General features: G+C 40.7%; 1 protein-coding gene across 2 annotated transcripts in view; it reads left to right on the plus strand.

Annotated features, from left to right (window-relative positions):
• NCBP1 (nuclear cap binding protein subunit 1) overlaps positions 1-20,003 on the plus strand; it is a 278,082-nt gene that overhangs the window by 246,553 nt on the left and 11,526 nt on the right. The window contains exons 1-15 of one of the 2 annotated variants that reach the window (XM_075280359.1): positions 5,147-5,288; positions 6,734-6,822; positions 7,739-7,839; positions 9,755-9,911; positions 10,725-10,832; positions 13,494-13,615; positions 15,340-15,409; positions 15,524-15,739; positions 16,108-16,205; positions 17,309-17,372; positions 17,489-17,599; positions 18,250-18,314; positions 18,588-18,650; positions 19,471-19,545; positions 19,893-19,996. In XM_075280359.1, coding sequence (XP_075136460.1) covers positions 5,255-5,288; positions 6,734-6,822; positions 7,739-7,839; positions 9,755-9,911; positions 10,725-10,832; positions 13,494-13,615; positions 15,340-15,409; positions 15,524-15,739; positions 16,108-16,205; positions 17,309-17,372; positions 17,489-17,599; positions 18,250-18,314; positions 18,588-18,650; positions 19,471-19,545; positions 19,893-19,996 — 1,477 coding nt within the window. In that variant the 5' untranslated portion in view covers positions 5,147-5,254. Of the gene's footprint in view, positions 1-5,146; positions 5,289-6,733; positions 6,823-7,738; positions 7,840-9,754; positions 9,912-10,724; positions 10,833-13,493; positions 13,616-15,339; positions 15,410-15,523; positions 15,740-16,107; positions 16,206-17,308; positions 17,373-17,488; positions 17,600-18,249; positions 18,315-18,587; positions 18,651-19,470; positions 19,546-19,892; positions 19,997-20,003 lie in introns of those variants that run through there. The other variant, XM_075280360.1, reaches the window with a different exon arrangement.

The following is a 20,003-nucleotide window of genomic DNA, read 5'->3' on the forward strand; positions in this document are numbered from 1 at the left end:
CAGCAAAAAAAATATTTTTTTTTTAGGGGGGGGGGTCTATGACCAGCCGCGATATAAATGTATAGAATCTCCCATAAAGTAGTGGGAATAAAAAAGAAGCTTTAAAAAAAAATTAAATAAAAGTTCTAAATCCCTCCTTTCCCTAGAATACATACAAAAGTAGAAAATGACTGTGACACACATACACATTAGGTATCCCTGTGCCTGAAAGTGCCCGGTCTACTGAATATAGGGTATCTGCAGTGCTCCTGTTCTGTCGGGAAGAGGTTAAAAGGAGCACTGCAGATACCGTATATTCAGCCAGACTGAATTCCAAGTGGAGGAAGAAAAAACAGTCCTCAAGCTCAGGGAAGGAGCAGACAGACAGACAACCAAAACACCCCCTCCCCTCCTTCCGCAGCACCCAGCATCTACTGCACCCAAAAACTCCGACCATTTTAATTTTTGAAATTTTCCACTAGCTGCTGCATTCCCCCCCCTCGGCTTATACTCGAGTCAATAAGTTTTGCCCGTTTTTTGGGGTAAAATTAGTGGGGTCGGTTTATAATCGAGTATATACAGTATCTCCTATCTACATGTTAGGCAATACCTTTCTGATCATTGGGTGTTCCAGCGGTTGAAACCCCACACCAGTCAGAAGAATAGGGGTCGTGTATGCCCCATATAAATGGAGAGACATGTCATACACACAATGTTGCTACTTCAATCATCTTTATGCAACTACTGAAGATAGTCGAATAAAGTGCTTGGCTATTTGTGACAGTTCCATTGAATAAAAATGGAGGGAAGCAACAGTGTGCACGTATGACTTAACACTGTGTTCATATGGGACACACAAAACTCCCATTCTCCTGCACAATGGAGGTCTGACCGCTGGCATTCCCACAGATCAGACAGTTATCCCATTATCTAACTGTTTACCGGAATATCACTTTAAGTAGAAAAATGTAAAATGTATTAGAGAACAATCCCAGGTCAAATTTGGCATTTTGCTTTTTATTTTAGGATGATTCATCAATAGGGTGTGAGCTGTTTTTATAAATCTTAGGCATGATGCATTGGAAGAGAGACTGGGGCACCTCTAGATCCATATGTCTGCATTCAGAAATCACACCCTTTGTTATCAGTGAATGGAGTCTTTCTTCCTTGCATCCAGAGGATGAAATTACTTACAACTCAACAAAATAAATTGAAAAGTTGCAGAGACCCTTCCCAAGATATTGATCAGCTATTAGCGTTCCCGTATAAGGTTGGGGCTCCATGATGTGAAAATGTAGTATTTTGGCTGTGGTGGAAACACTGCAGTAAAAAATGCTGTACTTTACAGTGCCTGCACAGTGGATGGGATTCTGGCTAATCTCATCCACACACTGCAGAAAAAATCCAATGCAAAAAAGCTATGTTTTAAAAAACGCTTGCATTTTTGAAAATAGCAGCATTACACTTATACCTACGGAAACGCTAGTGTTTTCTATATAGGTAAAATAGGGGAAGAAAATCCGCAGAGGAAAACTGTGAACTTTTAATGAAAAACACTGCAGGAAAAAATTGTATGCGTTGCTGCAGTGTTTTGTTGTTGTTTTTTTGCTGCAGCTGTTGCTAGCCTAAAATGTGTAATAAGACTGCTACTTATATTGTACCATTTAGAATAGTGGTATTTTTTTTTTGTGGCAGAGGGACTTCTGGGAACCCCTAAGGGTCCCCATACAGCTATGCCAATGTATACAGCCATTAACTTTTTTTCTTCTTTGCCTAGATGGGTCCTGTGGTACATTTCTCATCTCCAAAGGTTGTGTTGTGTATATGTGTTATATGTCTGTAGTCTTTGATTCCTCCATATATTTTTTTTTTTTTTTTTTTACCAAAAACAAGAACAGATCTTGCAAAATGTGTTTTATAAACTTTTAAGAATTCTACCAAGTGTGATTTTAATCCAAATTAAACATATTTGTAAAAATGTCCTTCATAAGTAAGGCTTTGTAAAAACTTCATATGTGTATGCTGTTCAACACAGACAAGGCTGAAAGTGATGTGTGGGTCTTTGATGGAGTCAAAGGCCAGCATGTAAAAGCCCCTGCATCAAATCAGGTGAAACAACAGTGGTTCTTGACCTGATTTGCTACAATATATCAAACAGGACTCTAGGCTGGTACAGACAGGACTTTAGATTGATGTAACTGTTCATGTTAGGAGTCCCTTTTTCTTTCTCTGTTCTGTATATAAATAATACTAGGTTCACACTAGCATTCAGGTTTCCATTCTTCGGACGCTGATTTCAGTTTAAAAAAAAATTGTCAGAGAGAAAAGTCCTGCTTGCATGACTTTTCCCTTCACCTATTGTAAATGGAATGGGAGACAAAGTCCCCCAACACTAGTGTAAAGCTTGTTTTATTTTACAAAAATAAAAAAAATCTTGAAAATTGTGACAAATTAATTGAAAGGGCATATTTATCAATCATGTGGATGTGTTTTCACCACTTGCTGACTTCTGTATATATTTAAACAACTAGAAGATGGGATATAACAGCAAAGTCTATTGTACCTAGAGACACCAGAGATGGAGAAACAGTTTATTACCATCTCTGCGTTCCTAGTAAGGGTCAGTTCACGGGCGCCCGTAACGAACTATTGAGATTAATGGGATCTGTTTTGAGCGCTCACATTCTGACGTGTATAAGTGCCAGAATGCACGCCCGTAAACTCCGTGTGAACTGGCCCTAACTGTATGAAAAATGTTCAATCAGTGTTATATATAGTGCAGGATGCAGCCATGACTTATGTGATCACCGTGTAGCTGTATCTTCTGGGGCGCTATTTCTGGAAAGCAGCAGTCATGTTTTTCTTGTAGAATGCCTTAGTTAGTTAAAGGGGTTGTCTGGGATAAAACAATACATTAACACTAAACTAAACACCCTCCTCGCCAGGCTAACTTCTAACTCACTTTATCAAAAATGTATATTTACCTACTAGCCTCTGCCAGCGACTTCGTCTGCGGGTTGTTGGAGTGGATGATCCACCTATATTCAGCAAATTGCTGCCATCGATGGTTTGCCTGCTCTGGCATTTTGGCAGCTGTTAAACTGTCCTACTGCTGAACTTGATCTTCGCACCGTGCCTGCGATTGTTCCGGCATCTCAGCAGCCCACTGGGACACCTTATAATGAGCGTATTGTTGGTGTTGATGATCCACCTGCTCCAGCGTTTTGACAGCTGTCGAACTGGCCTGTCGCTGAACGCGTTCCTCGTGCTATGCCAGTGATTGTTCCGGCAACTCGCTGGGAAGCCATATAATGAGCGTGTTGTTGGTGTTGATGATCCGAATGCTCCGGCATTTCGGCAACCCTGAAGCTGGCCTGCCGCTGAACTCGTGCCTCGCGCTGTGTCCGTAATTGTTGCGGCATCTCAGCAGCTCACTGGGACACCATATAATGAGAGTGTTGTTGGGGTTGATGATCCGCCTGCGCCGGCGTTTCGGCAGCTCTCAAGTTGGCCTGGCACTGAAGTTGTTCTTCACACCGTGCCTGTAATTGTTCCGGCATCTCAGCAGCTCGCTGCGACGCCATATAATGCATGTGTTGTTGGCATCAATGCATGACTTTTCCCTTCACCTATTGTAAATGGAATGGGAGACAAAGTCCCCCAACACTAGTGTGAAACTTGTTTTATTTTACAAAAATAATAAAATCTTGAAAATTGCGACAAATTAATTGAAAGGGCATATTTATCAATCATGTGGATGTGTTTTCACCACTTGCTGACTTCTGGATATATTTAAACTCCGGCGTTTCGGCAGCTCTCAAGTTGGCCTGGCACTGAAGTTGTTCTTCACAATGATGCCCCTCAGCTCCGCTTGAGGAGAGGTCTGTGACTTCTGGCTTCCTTCATAGCTCTCATTGTTTGCGACATATTAGATTCTCTTTTTTCAGGCATGTTTAAAATTGACAAACTGCCAATTTGGATGAAAGGTGTTTGTTCATGTCAGTTTCTCTGTACTGCCTGGAGCAGATCAGATAATATGCAAACGCAGGTAAACAATCCACAGACTCTTAGCGTCTGTTTACACAGAGAGATAACAGCCCTGCTGCAAGAGCAGTGTAATATAGTGTGTGAACATAAATTCATAACAGTCGGGAAGCCATGTTATTTACCGGGATAAAAAGTAGCCTATGTTTTAATCAAGTTTTAATTGAGGAACAAACACACAAACAACCAAACTTTCACATTTATAATATTAGTAGGAAAGGATATGGCTGGGGCACTCATGTGACCACCCCAGGCACATTTTCTGATTTTCAAGTGAAGTTTTGTTTCCTCATTTACGTAAACAGAATGTCACCAATACACTCTGGCTCTTTTGCGCAGGAAGACGTGAAGAGAAGGACAGAAGAAACTGATCTCCTATGCCCAGGATATCCAGACAGGAAGACATGTAAGTATGAGGAGGAGGGTGAGCGGCTGAGTTAGTTAGTTAGGGCAGGCTAGGTAGGGAAACAGGGAGGGGGATGTGAGGGGGGTCTGAGCGAAGAGTAATGCATTATGGTAGTTGTAGGATAAAAGAACAGGAAGCTACCCATAAAAACACATACATAGGGTGCCAGGAGCTCCTAGGTCAGTCCAGAAATCACTCAAACACTGCTAAAGGGATTTGGGTGATCTTATTAACCCATTAATAGCACTAAGACCTTTCTTTATTGAAAAAAAAAGTTTTTTTGCCTGAAAAACCCCTTTAATAATTGAGAATCCCATTCTTTATTGCATGAAAGTCCTAGTGTATCTAATATCTCTTTATGCTATATATAATAAAATAAATAGGTTCTGTCAGAAAGAAAGCTCCATGTTCTTTATCATATCCCGTCATTATTTGTTATACTCGACCATTTCTAATATAATAAACTCCCTCACTGCCAGTACTCTAAGCCTTCTAACACCACTGCCTCATTCCTGCACTTTTTATACACTCCCTAAGTTTCAAACCTTCCCGGAAGCTCGCGCTTCTCGACAACCATAGACACCAAATTCGATGGCTAGAGCGTCTCTCTGTAAGACCACTCTAGTACAGCAACCGGAAGCGACTGTAGCCCGGCCTAAAGTGTGTGAGCGCTTCTCTCTGGTTCCTGAGGAGTAAGTTCCAGAAGCCGGAGAGCCAATCACAGAGCCAGCGTCTATAGAAGCCTCGCGAGATTCGCGCTTTCACCGGGGAGTCCTCACTAGGCTGACCGTACCTCAGTGCGCGGGTGAAACGGTAGCTGCGGCCATGTCCCGGAGAAGGCATAGCGACGAGAATGATGGTAAGACTCACGCAGAGCTGCTTAGAGCTTCGAGACGTGTGGTGGTTGCAGCATGGCTGGTCTGTGTGACACCCGTGGTACTACAAGTACCAGCACGCCCTGCCTTATTTATGTTGTTGCTGTATCTAAGCAGCCCTATTATGTGGTCAATGCACCATTGATTGTATTTCTGCCTAATGTGCTTTTGGATTACTTATACTACATTACCTTAGGCTACATTCTATTGTTCTCTGTTAGCAGCCATTCTATGCCGGGGAGATTTTTTAGTGTTGCCTGATGCCTTGAATAAGAGGAAGATTAGAAAATATGAGCCCTCTTTGGTCATAAATTGATCCCGCAGTTTTACAGGCAATTCACATGTCTGAAATGGAAGAGGGTTTGAGGTGAGCAGCTAGGTGGTTGTGTTTCCGTTCTTTGGAGATCTGAGAAACAGGAACCCTGTCAGCTAAAAAACAAAACAAAGTGGTAACCCGCAAACCCCATAGACTGTAATGGGGTCTACTAGATTTTACCTGTAGTTGTCGGAAAGGACTTTTCTCTCCACTTTATTTTCTGTAAGAAAAACAAAAGGTTCCTACCACTTAGGGTATGTTCACACTGTGGGAAATGGCTTCTGCGTGTGAACATACTGCGCAGCTAGTCACGATGAAATGCCAATGCAGTGCACCGGCGTCCTGTTCCGGCATTCGACTCCGGATTAGGTCCAAATGAATGGGCCTGAATGGAGGAAGTTTTGTGCCACGGCTGATTCAGCTGCGGGAAGAAAGGGCGTTTTGATTCTTTTTTCCGGTTCTAGCTAGCGGAAAAAGAGGCGAGCGGCTCTCATTGAAGTCAATGGGAACTATTTTTTCCAATGGATTTTGAGGCAGATTCCGCTACTAAAAATACCCTGTGTGATCAGACCCTAAGGGCTAGTTCACACGTGTGGTGTCATGGCATATTTTGGTCCTGATTGTGACGCGGGAAGCCAAAATGTGCCTGCCATGACTATTGCGGCTTCCCGCTCTGGAGTAGGCCCAAATGAATGGGCCTAGACCGGACGGTGCTGTAGCGAGGCGGACGCCGGGGCTGTATCAGCCGCAGAATCCGCCTGAAGAAAGGGCAGCTCACTTCTTTTTTCTTTGAGCGGCATGTTCCCGCTCACGGAAAAAAAAGAGCACTAGCGGTCTACATACTAGACCTCTATTGTGAGGGACGAATTCTGACGTGGATTCAGCGCCAAAATCTACCCCCTCTTGACCTGAGTGAACAACAGCTAATTTACAAATATTTTGGCCATATATTTTGAAAAGGTGGATGGATTTAGAAAAATAACACCAATTTGTTCAGGGGCACAGCAATAATCAACTGATTTAGTATTTTGTAACAGATCCTCTCTGAATACTACTATGTCAAAATGTTCTTAGGACTGTATTACTGTGGTGTTGTTTTTTCTTTTAATACAGGAGGGCAACCTCATAAAAGGCGGAAAACTTCTGAACCCCTGGATATAGAAGATCGTCTTGAGTCACTCATTTGTAGAGTTGGGGAAAAGGTAAACCATTTTTTTCTTAATAGATGTGTGGTTAGAAGCAACTAACGGTAAGTTCACAGTTATTTTTTTTTTGTAGGCGGATTTTGAGGTGGAACTCTCATTTTCATTTCGATGGGAGCAGATGTTTTTTTTTTTCTTTCTCATCTCTCTGAATTTTATGCTAGAAAGAAAGGGGAAAAAAAAGCATCATGACCTATCTTCAGGTGGATTCCGCCTTGGAAACCCTGTTGAAATGAATTTGAGGCAGAAAAACACACATTTCTATACTAATGGCTGCACTGAGAGGGATTTATTCCCTAATGGACAGCTGTTGGTGCTGATTGTGGTACTGATGCTGGTCAGGTTGACTGGGAGGACTCTCTGGACCAAGTAAATACCAGATCTGTTTAGTCAGACTCTTGCTTTAGGCTCTAGCTTGTCCTAACTGATTCCTTTGCATTTTATCTGTACATGTTTTAAAAAAATAAATAAATAAAATTTTAGAAATCAGGAAGAGACCGGGGAGAAGCCGCCAGGTGTACTTTTTTTTTTTTTTTTTTTTTTTTTCCCCCACTGCCTCCGGCTGATATAAAAGTTAAATGGGTTGTCCAATTTTGCCTGGACAACTCCTTTAAGAACATTTTAAAATGTTAAAAATCATGTTGCAAAAAAATAAAATTGAAATAAAAATATTCATAAAATTTGGGTTGTCCAGGCAAAAATGGACAACCCTTATAACGTTTAAATCAACTGGGGGCAGTGAAAAAAAAAATAAAAAAATTGCGTACTCTTGTCCACATTGCTCCAGTGTCCTCCCGCGCAGCCTGGTTCTTTTGACGGCGTGTTCAGAGTTCTGCTGACTGGCCTCAGCAGAATGCCGGAAGAGACCCGGTAGATGAGTTTACTTTGTGTGTGATTTATTTGATTTCCTTTTTAGAGTACCTCATCGCTGGAAAGCAACCTTGAAGGACTGGCTGGTGTCTTGGAAGCTGACTTGCCAAACTACAAGAGCAAAATCTTGAGAATTCTTTGTGCAGTGTGAGTATACATTTATTCGTCATTAATATTTTCTCAAAAGTTCACAACCTGAGGTTAGGCAAAATAATGTAGACTTTTGGAGCCAGTGAGACCAGTCCATGGACCAGACTGTGAATTCTTCAGTAGACTGCAGTAGTGAATGTATATTGTTATAGGTGATTTTTGGTAGAACTTTCTGACCATCTAATGTGTATGGGGGATTCTTGGTTCTAAGAGAAGGAGTGTAGTAGATTGCATTGACTAACCTCAAGCCCATGGTCTATCAATCAAATGAGACGGTAATCAATAAGAAAACATAGTATTGTCAAAAGTGACAAAGCTTCCACTGTCTTCCCACAGCCCAAGCCCATCTCCTTCATACATGGTTGACAGCCATAGTCAGACAGCAGCAGTAAAGCTCCTCTAATTCATAAGAGTTAGATTGTTACATGAATACTTTTACTTGAATTCAAACTATGCATCCAATTCATTCTACAATATATCATAAACCATATTGCTCTTTCCATTGCTTCCCCTCTGTAATTATTTTGTTACAGTAAAGTTATATATTTTAGAAAGCATAAAAAGTAGTCACGGTGGATAGATAGCAGCTTCTGCTAATTACACTTTCCACATGCAAATTATGTCTCTTAAAGGGGTTGTCCAGGATAAACTAAGAATTAACCCCTAAACTAACCCCCCCACCTAACTTATAATTTACTTCAATTTAAAAAAAGAATCTTTAATAACCCATATCCCTGAAGCTGTCATGTGACCTCTCCAGGGATACTTTCTGATAATCTGGTGATGTTCTGTTTAACGGATTCCGAAATGGAACGCTACCAGTACTCTCTTCCCCTCCCCTATCCCCATAAATACCAAGCTTTCCTGTGTCTGGGATGACTTCTTCCCTCTTCTTCTCTGCTAGTAGTGGGTGGAATAGATTAGCTAGGGAGATGGGAGAGTGTGGGATCGCTAGGCTATGGAGATGTGGGAGGAGCTAGTAATGAGCGAGATCGCTAGGCTAGTGAGACGGCGTGAGGGAACTAGCTAGAAGCTACATGGTAAGCTGCACAGCAGAAAGCTAACTCCAGAGACACCCAGAAATCACTCCAAACACTGTGAAAGGTATATGAGTGTACTTATTAACCCATAACTAGCACTAAGGGAACTTTCTAAAAATAAATAAATACAATTCTGCTTGGGAAAACCCTTTTAAGCTGCTCTCACTCATGATTTAGGTTATTCTGCATAGGACTTTTTATGCTTTCTAACATTTATAAGTTTTCTGCATCAGATTAGAGGGGCACCAATGGAAAGAATAGAAAATAATTACTAATCTTATTTTAAAGTTGGTAAGGCTAGTCATCATAGTAGCGCTTGGTTTCTGCCCTTTTGGTTCTGAATGGGGACTTTATTCTGGAATTGGCAGAGAGAAAAGTCCTGCGTGCATTGGTGGGTGAACCTAGCTTAAGTTGTGTTATATAGAGCTGTTATGCCCACACACACACATTGAGGCTAGCAAGGGACGCCAGATCTGCTTAACTACGCAGTGATTAATTCCCAGCTTTCATGCATATTGTAGCATCGCCAGACAGATACGCCATTCAGGATTCTAGTGAAACTGGGTAAATGGTGCGACTGAATACTAACTCTATTTAAACCCCAGCGCAGAACAAGTATGTGCGTAATACACCATTTTTATCTTTTCTGGGTCCTATCTGTTCCTGGTAGGTTGCAGGCATTTTAAGCCGGTGCCATACATGTATGGCTCTCTGGCATAAAGCCTAGGACCAAGCACTGTACATGTACACCACTTCATCATTAAGTGGCTAAGCCAAGTGATTAAAATGTAATTTGTATGTCTTTACACTGTGTAGAAGTTACAACTTGTCATTTAGCTAATGGGATGTTTATTTTACTTCATCAAAAACAGTGCTCGCAACCTACCGGAGAAGATGACTGTTTACACTACACTAGTGGGCCTGCTGAATGCAAGGAATTACAATTTTGGTGGAGAATTTGTTGAAGCTATGATCCGTCACCTGAAAGAAACCATAAAATCTAATGCCTATGTGGAGGCCACATATCTTGTAAGATTTTCAGTCTTGCTTTATAGAAATGGAAATACCTTTTGTATGTGACTGGTGTAATACTACCTTTGTTTGCAGCTACATATATTCATAGTGTAATACAAATTGATAAGCTGCTGTGTTGCTGTTCAATCGTTATATACTATGAGGAATAGTAATAACTTGCCATCAGTTATAGGTAAAGAATATCTTTATTCACACCAGTGTGAAAACTGTCATGTGACAGCTTTTTTTAAACACCCATCACACGCCTGTTCTCAAAAAGATGTCTTTGAAGCTTTCGCATGTTGGTCTTTTTGGCGAACCGTGTGAGTCTGTTTAAAAAATTGGACTTGTCCTAGTTTTCAGTTTTGCAGACTACCGAATAGACTGAAGTCCAAAGGAACTATAAAAACAGGTGTGCGGAGTTCAGACTGCCATTATTTGAGTTTGTTCTGATCTATTATAGCTGACGGACTGATGTAGACAGAAATCCCACCATTTTAATCACTCTATGTTCACTGTAATGTTAACATGGCAAAAGCCTTTTTTTTATATATATATATATATATATATATATATATATATATATATATATATATATATATATATATATATATTTCTGTATGGATCAGTGGTTGAATATATTCACTGTTATTGCATTCAGTTCTTTGCACATGCACTGCCACTTCTTCATTCAGACGGAGGGGAGGGCACGGTTTTCTGGTTCCAAATGCTGGAATCCCCATTGATCCAATCTGGACAAACAGTTATCTCCTATGTATTCTGTCCTCTAACTCTTTTGTTTCTTTCTCCACTTTAACCAACATAAAGGTCCGCTTTTTGTCTGATCTTGTGAATTGCCATGTCATCGCAGCCCCCTCCATGGTAGCAATGTTTGAAAACTTTGTTGGTGTTGCGCAAGAAGAAGACATACCTCAGGTAAGAAATATTTTCAGTCTTTTGTGTACAAAATTAAGACCAAGTTGTTGTTTTTTTTGTTTTTTTTAAAGTTGTGTTCCGTTACTAAAAGGTGTAATGAAAAGGCCTGGTGTTTCCCATCAGAGACAATCCATATGGAAATTAGTTCATATTGTGGGCAATCGCACAAAGTAAAATCTTTGTCCATTGCCAGTTTATAAAAGAGCTTAACTGCAAAAAGGTATTGATTTGGGCTGAGTTAAACATCTAATAATATCATTTTTTTTTTTTTTTTTTTGTGAAGCCTGTGACCATTCATTTCCCTGTAGTAGGATAAGGGACTAGACTTACAGTTTCCCCAATTGCACTCCTCAGTGCTTATATATTGAAGCTTATCCAGAAGATGGAATTCTTTTAAAGGGGTATTCCCATGACACTTGTTCACCAACCTACAGGCTGTTGTGCTCTCTTCACTTCCTGCTTTTCTCGGTACATAGGTGGGCGGGGTTTCACTTGCGCGGGATTGGTTGTAAATGAATTACCACAGTGTGAAGCTGATGTAGCAGAGCTGGATTTAAGTCAGTTTGTATTACATACAGAGGTAATGGACTCCCTATCTCAGCCCTTATCAGCCAAATTCAATTAAATCGACTGATAAGAGCTCAGAAATTCCAGAGCTCTCACCTCCCCTATCTGTGTCATTTAAGTAGTGGAGCTTCTCAAACAGCTCAGAGCTGCTCCCAGCCCCTCCCTCCCCCCTGAGAGCAGGCAGCTACATCACTTGACAAATGAGCAGATAATCCCAAGGGCCATAGAAACGGATTGTCAACAATGAAGTGAATAAATTAAGATAGCGGCCAAACAAAGCAGTTTTGATAAAAGCAATGCATTTAGGAAAAGTCTTAAATCCACATAAACTAGCAGTATAGAGAGGATCCTTGTTATGGGACAACTCCTTTAAGGCCCCATGCATATGTCTGAGTGGATTTCCGGTGTGGAGCCGAGTTTGCAGCAGAATGCACTTGGATGACATGCGGAGTGACATCTGAGTGCATTCTATTATACACTCTCGACTACTTCTGCTCCGATGGGATTGAGCAGGTCGTATCTTGCTTCATGTCATCAGAACCACATTAATTGGAAGCCCCTATAGGCATGAATGCATAATAACGAAATGTAAAGTCTGGATAAAAGTAATAAGCATGTGATATATGTCCTAGGGGAAGTAAAGAAGAGTCTTTAGTGGAGAAGAAGCTTGTAGATTATAGGTTAAATTACAGTATATAGTATCAGCCAGCTGCTTCTAAGACCAGCAGGAAATTGTCATGTATTAAAAGGGCTGTGAACTCACTGGACAGGGATGTAATATTACCACTTTATACCGTATTTTACCAAATTTGGGGGGTAAAGAAGGGTGCGTCTTATAGTCCAAATGTGGCCGCAATACAGACCCGGCATCCGCCTCTCTATTACAGGGGAGGGTTAGACGTCGGCACATGTGCCAGGGCCTGCGACATCACTACGCTCCTGCCCTGCATGAAGCCAGCAGCGGCAGGAACGATGCTGCTGTTCCGCTCCTCTGTCCCTCCCCGCAATAGCAGCATCGCTTCTGCCACTGCTGGCTTCATGCAGGGCAGGAGCGTAGCGATGTCTCAGGCCCCGGCATCCGTAAGTGTAAACTAACCCCCCCACCTCCCACCGGGGTACCTGTAAAGTTGCAGGCCGGCTCCTGCGTGGCGATATACCTAGCGTAGCCTGCAATAGAAGAAATAGAATGACAGGCTGGGGAGCCTTCACAAGGCTCTAAGCTGTCATAGCAATGTGATGCCGGCCCCAGAGATTACTCTGGGTGCCAGCGATCACAGGGAAAATGGCAGCGCCCGTTCCAAAGCGTCTGCTATAGTTAAACACCCGGCATCTACCGTACTAGTACGGCAGATGTTGGGAAGGGGTTAAAAGAATAAAACAGCAATTCTGACTTTGCACTGTATGAGATTAAAGGGGCTCTATCAGCAAAATCATGCTGATGGAGACTCACATATGCGTGAATAGCCTTTAAAAAGGCTATTCAGGCACCGTAAATGTTATATTAAACTGGGCGGGCATTCAAGGTGCGCCGTCTTCTTCATCCACGCCTCCTCTTCCTCCGATGTCCTCGGGTCCCGTCCTCCTCCGGCGCTCACGAACTGACGTTGCTTTAAAAAAATGGCCTGGGCGCATGCGCAGTAGCATGCTGCTTCTACTACGGCTACTGCGCATGCGCCCAGGCCATTTTTTTAAAGCAGTGTCAGTTCGTGAGCACCGGAGGAGGACGGGACCCGAGGACATCGGAGGAAGAGGAGGCGTGGATGAAGAAGACGGCGCACCCTGAATGCCCGCCCACCGTGCACGTTCGGTAAGTTTATCTCATTCTGTTTTAGGGTTTTATTTTAAAACGGGGGGGGGGGGGGGGGTCGTTTAATATAACTTTTACGGTGCCTGAATAGCCTTTTTAAAGGCTATTCACGCATATGTGGGGCTCCATCAGCATGATTTTGCTGATAGAGCCCCTTTAATAACTCTCTGTTTTAATAGTCTGGGAATTTTTGCGCATGTTCTATCTAATGTGTGTGTTTGTCTTTTTGTATTAAAATGTAAATTAAACTTTTCTATTTTTAGTGTGTAATTATTTTTTCTTAATAGGTTCGTTCTGATTGGTATGTGTATGCGGTTCTTTCTTCCTTGCCTTGGGTTGGCAAAGAATTATATGAGAAGAAGGATGTAGAGATGGACCGTATTTTATCACAAATTGAAAATTACCTCAAGTAAGTGTAAAAAAATTTTTTTAAAATATAAAATAATAAATACCTAAATCAACCAACAAATGTAGTAATCAGCATTCTGTTCTTAACTTCTTTATCTACTGTACAGGTATGGCAGATGTCAGGAGTCAAATCCTCCAATTCTAGCTTTCCCCTTTTAATAAGTGCTGATTCTGGTGCACTTAGATTTTTTTTGTAGCCCACACACACACACTGTTTCTGAGCAATCAGTGCAGTTAGGTTTGATGTCTGATACTTTCTGCTGTCAAGTGGTTGATCTCAGACAAGAGAAGACAAGGGATGTGATATTGAACTCTGACACTGTCTGCCTGTAATTGGACAGTGTCATAGAGTTCTAAATTATGCCCATGTGGGGGGTGTTTCTGTAGGTATAATTTACTTGCTGTGATTTCGAAAACCAACTGTTTTGAAAATCACAGCATATCTGCTTGCAGGGACTGTAAAACGCTTTGCTTTTTTCTGCAGCGTTTACGCCACCTGGTGCCCCAGTCTTAGAGAGGTTTTTCAGGCAAAAAGCAGCAACATTTTTAAGTATAGTGCATTACATGACAGTCCAGAATCACATGTTCTATTAAGTGAGGCTAAGTTGTCTGAAAAGTTAGTGACCATTTAAAACTTACTAAAAATTCATGGGAAGAATATGCAAATCTGTCTTCCATGATGTAATTAGGAAGTCAGCTGCTGCCTCAGTGTTGCAAACCAATAGAGGGCGCTCACTGGAATGTGCAAGCCTGTCTTCCCTGGTGTAGTTAGGAAGACAGAATTCCAGTGAAATAACACAATAAAGGCTGCTCCCTTTCACATCATGCTCGACCTTCCAAGAGGCCTTTGTTTTGCAATGACGCTGGGATTATTACCAGGTATAGTCTCTCCTTTCTACATCGAGCTGATGAGATGCAAGTACATCGAAACGGCCGTCCTCGATTGAGAGACCATACCTGGTAATAATCCCAGCGTCATTGCAAAACAAAGGCCTCTTGGAAGGTCGAGCATGATGCGAAAGGGAGCAGCCTTTATTGGGTTATTTCACTGGAATTCTGTCTTCCTAACTACACCAGGGAAGACAGGCTTGCACATTCCAGTGAGCGCCCTCTATTGGTTTGCAACACTGAGGCAGCAGCTGACTTCCTAATTACATCATGGAAGACAGATTTGCTTATTCTTCCCATGGTCCTTTGCGAAGTGGAGTGCTAAAGGCTTAATAAGTCTCCACACACCTATATGGTGGTCTCTCCCCAAGGAGTGACAATATCCCCTTAAAAATTCATGCTAATAGAAAAGGAGTATCCCGCCTCCCATTGATTTCAATGGGCGTTCTAAGGTGGAATCCACCTGAAGAATGAGCAGGAAGCTTATTTTTTTTCAGTAGCTGAAAAAAATCAGCTACTGCCTCCGTTGAAAGAAACTGGAGACAGCTTTTGGGCAGATTTTAAAGCAGATCCCGCCTCATACTCTAACGTGTGAACACAACCTATATACTGTTTCTGCTGCAAATAATAAAGTGATCATTTGTGTGAAGGTAAATGAGTATTTCAATAAATAACTTTTTATGGCACTTGTTTGGGATTTTCATGTAACCTACCCTACATTGCATAAACTCTGGTACAAGTGGGTTATTATTATTATTATTATTATTATTATTATTATTATTATTGATTTATTTTAATCTTTGACTTTAAAGCTGATCTATTTATTGCCCTTTTTAGGCAGCGTCAAAAAATCCATTTGCCCGTGTTACAAATATGGTCGGCAGATAAGCCTCACCCACAAGAAGAGGTAATGTCACAGGGACAGGGTTTTATCGTGTTTTGAAAAGTAGCATTAGTTGATTGACACTGTACATGGGTTTTATTTTATATCCTCCTTCTCCCCTCCCCTTTCCTTCTGCAGTACTTGGATTGCCTTTGGGCCCAGATTCAAAAGTTGAAGAAGGATCGCTGGCAAGAAAGACACATATTGCGCCCATACCTCGCTTTTGATAGCATATTGTGTGAGGCTCTGCAACATAACTTGCCCCCTTTTACACCACCACCCCACACAAAGGATTCTGTCTATCCTATGCCAAGGGTGATCTTCAGGATGTTTGACTACACAGATGCTCCAGAGGTAACAAAGTTGTGTGGTGTGGGTTTTTTTGGGTTTTACATTCAAATTCCATTCAGAATGAAAACACTTTATGCCATTGCATTAGTTGTCAGTAATTGATAATGACAGTGAGGGCAAGATTTATAAGAGAAAAACCCATTTCTTAAGTATTTGTCTAAGATGATAGTGCCATAATGAACATAGTAGGTTAGTCTTGTCATTAGATACGGATTCACTTGAGTAATTTCATAGTCAATAAAATATGATGGTTCTATGTAATGTATGTGCAAAACGGATGTATACCACAATTGTCTACTTGGAATCTTGTGGGGGCATGGGAAATTTTATATTATGATTTTGTAAAATTATCCGTGTTTTGTTTTTATTAGGGGCCTGTAATGCCTGGAACTCATTCTGTAGAGAGATTTGTTATAGAGGAAAATCTGCACTGCATCATTAAATCACACTGGAGAGAGAGGAAAACATGGTAAATGATTTTCTTTTAGTGTTTAAATATAGTGGTCCGGTCACCTTATTTATTTCGTTCATGATTTTATACCGAAGTGTCCCAGCACCTTACAATTACAGTTTAAGATATATGGAGTAAGTGCAATAACCACTAGAAATGATTATCATCCAGCTTTAAACACTAATGGGTCTTCTAGATAGAATATAAATATCCACAAGCAAACCAGTTCTCTTTAGGTACTTTGCCGTTCATCTGTTTGTGCTCATTGAAAGGCTTCTGTTTGTTTAAAGGCAAGAGTGTCCTTGTAAAATTTGTAAACGTGCAACTTTACAGGTATACGAACATAAAAGTTCTCTTAGAATATAGTTTGCTACAATTTTCTATATGGTTATATTCACTAGAGACTAGAATATACTATAGAAAATAATCCTTTAAATATAAAGGTTCTTGACTGGCTATTTGCTTAGTAGTTGAGCTGCAGGCAAGCATCTCTAGGTATGACCACACAGAATTTTTAAGACCTAAGTCACATATCAAAATGGTCTCCTAGAAAAAGTTCATAAAAAGGGTAGGTTCACACCAGTGTAATTTGACATTGATTTTTGAGGCGGACTCCTTCTCAGAATTGGTGCTAAAGGGCCCCTTCACATGGAGTTTACGCTCCGTGTATTCTGTCCATTTTACTCGTGTGAAAATACACATGTAAAATGTAGTTAGCCATGGAGTTCAATGGCTTGTTCGTATACCGCGCGTCTTTTTGCACGCGCAAAAAGCTGTGCGTTACACGACCAAGCCATTGAACTTGATGGCTAACTACATTTTACACATGTATTTTTACACGTGTAAAATGGACAGAATACACTGAGCATAAACTCTGTGTGAAGGGGCCCAAATTCTTCCCTGATTGTCTAGAAAATTCTCAGTGAGCATCTCCAGGCTATTGAGGTCCATGTGGCTGCTATAAAGAAACCTCTAACTGCTGTAAACATCTATAATCAGAAAGTAAAACAACAGATGTCTCACTCTCTGGTTGATGTTGGCGATACAGTTTCTTTAATTGGAGTGTTCTGGGGAATGTTCTTTGTTGCTGCTTTTCTAACAAACTTCATGTGTTTGTTTAGTGCTGCACAGCTTCTTAGCTATCCTGGCAAGAATAAGATTCCATTGAACTATCATATTGTTGAGGTAAATATTTGTTAGTGCTTATAATCTACTGTTACATCAGTGATTTTTTTTTTTTTTTTTTTTTTTTTTTTTTTCTTTTGCATTGCTCTTATTTTCACTTTTATTTCTTTTTCTAGGTTATTTTTGGAGAGTTGTTTCAGATTCCAGTTCCACCACATATAGATGTCATGTACACAACATTGTTAATTGAGCTCTGCAAACTACAGCCAGGATCTTTGCCACAAGTGGTATCCTTTTTTTTTAAACTGGTTTCTCAGTTAGGTAGAACTTAAAATGGACCTGCCTCTTCAGATGACTTTTCAGGAGAGGTGCCAATAGTTTCATGATGACTTACACTGTTTATGGCCATTATTTGATTTGTATTCTACAATACTAAGCAGTTTTATCCTATGGGGACTATGACTCTAGTTTGAAGTTCTTTGAGAGCTGATGGATGGAGACTGCCATACTCTGCTCACAGCAAGTAGAGGAAAATATGCTTCCTAACTAGCTTTTTACACTCGGAAGCATTGGCAGGATCATAGAAGACTTGTGCAGAGAAGGTGTGACCTGTATTGATGTAAATATAGCATATATTCACTCTAGTTTCCATATCAAACTAAGCCTCTGTCTTTCTTGGCTCCTGCTCACTCCGTGAACTTCTTTAGACATGGTTGGAATGATGTGATGAAACTGTGGTGTGAAACATGTCTAGGTCTGAGTTGGAGGCAATTCTCAACTTTTTGCACCAAGGTTAAAAAAGTCTTTTTTAGGTTCATATATTTGGATGCTTCTGATTTTTACATTTAGTTCATATCTTATTTAGCAGTTTTTTTGTAATGTTGTTTGATGTTTGCTTTTAGCTTTTTATCTTTTAATTACTTAATGACCAAAACAGCTTGCTCAAGCCACTGAAATGCTGTACACTCGCTTGGACACAATGAATGTAACTTGCATTGACAGGTAATTTACCTTGTAGTATATTGTAGTGTTTTATTTATTTTTGTTTTTTCCTCCGGTGTCTTCATACAGTAGTACATTTTCCCTTTTGGGGAAAAAACTTTGTTTTAAACCCTTAGTAACATCAGAATAGATGCATATTCTTCTCTTTTAATTATAACTTTTGTTATCCAGTGTGTTACTGTGTGGCTCTAAACCTGTGTGTTTTAAATTTGTATTGACTTACTGTTTTGCTGTGTTTTACAAATGTAACTTTTTTTTTTTTTTTTTATTCAGGTTTATAAATTGGTTTTCTCACCACTTGAGTAACTTTCAGTTTAGATGGAATTGGGAAGACTGGTGAGTGCTTTATTAACAAAAACCTAGCCAATAATCCATCCTTCCAAGTTTCAATACATATTCACGTTATTTTTCTGTCCTCCATATACTGTACTGGCACAACAGTCTCTATAGTAAACGTTTCTTGTGAAGGGATGGTTCACATGAGATCAACATGCTTCTGAATTTCACACACGGAGATTCAGTAGTGTGATTTCCTAAAGTAGTGCCTCTGAAGGAATTGCCAAAGGTCTTCCACTGCTTGCAACCATTGCATTACCAAAGGGTAAGCCCGCAGCAAGTCACTTTGCACTACTGGTCACTTTTTTCAGCATATGAGTGACACTGGATGCTATACTGTTAGGGCTCGTTTATCCACCATGTGGTTTTATGACACGGCTAGCTGCGACAGGATGCTGATGTAATGCATCGGCATTCAGTTGCAGCATCCTGCTCCTGATTAGGCCTAAATGAATGGGACTAAACATGAGTGTGTCTCAAGCCATGGACACCGCAGCTGACTCAGCCGCGGAATCCGCGGCAAGATGGGTCATGTCGCTTCTTTTTTTCCGCTACTAGCTAGTGGAAAAAAAAAAAAATGAGCGGCTCCCATTGAAGTCAGTAGGAGCCATTTTTGGAGGTGGATTCCACGTCAAAACCCGCCTGCAAAAAACTCAGTGTGAACATACCCTTACTGTACATTGCAGTTGGTTAGCTGTCATTCAGTTTGCAGCAGCTAACTCAAGAGTATTCCCTGTGTGACCCCCAGCCACACACTGAAAATGATATTGTATTCTTTTGAAGATGTTGATCTGAAAAATATACTTTCTTTGTATTTCAGGGCAGACTGTCTTTCACAGGACTTGGATAGACCTAAACCCCAGTTTGTTCGGGAAGTTTTGGAAAAATGCATGAGGTATTTGATGGTTTTAGCAGCAAATTAAAACCTAATGCACACAACCAACTGTACTGGCTGATGCCACTTCGATGGGGCGTCCAAATGGTCTGTTCTGATGAAAGTTGAGCAGGTTGTATTGGAAGGCCCCAAGTGCATTTTGCTGAAAACTTGGCCCGACATCAAACAGTACACTCGGTTGTGGGGCATAAAACATATATTTCTTTAAAGGTTGTTTTTTTGTGTGTATGTGTGTTTTTGTTTTTTTTTTGTTTTTTTTGTTTGTTTTTGCATTTCTTTCAATGTCAAAAAAATTCCAAAGTAAAACCATTGATATGCATAGTTACCCACTTTTTATCTTATTTTAGACTTTCTTACTACCAACGGATATTAGATATTGTCCCTCCATCCTTTTCTGCACTGTACCCATCTGAGCCAAAATGTGTCTTCAAATATGGCGATGAGAGTAGCAGTAAGTT

This window comes from Leptodactylus fuscus, chromosome 1 (genome assembly GCF_031893055.1).
Source record: "Leptodactylus fuscus isolate aLepFus1 chromosome 1, aLepFus1.hap2, whole genome shotgun sequence".
Taxonomy (NCBI): Eukaryota; Metazoa; Chordata; class Amphibia; order Anura; family Leptodactylidae; genus Leptodactylus; species Leptodactylus fuscus.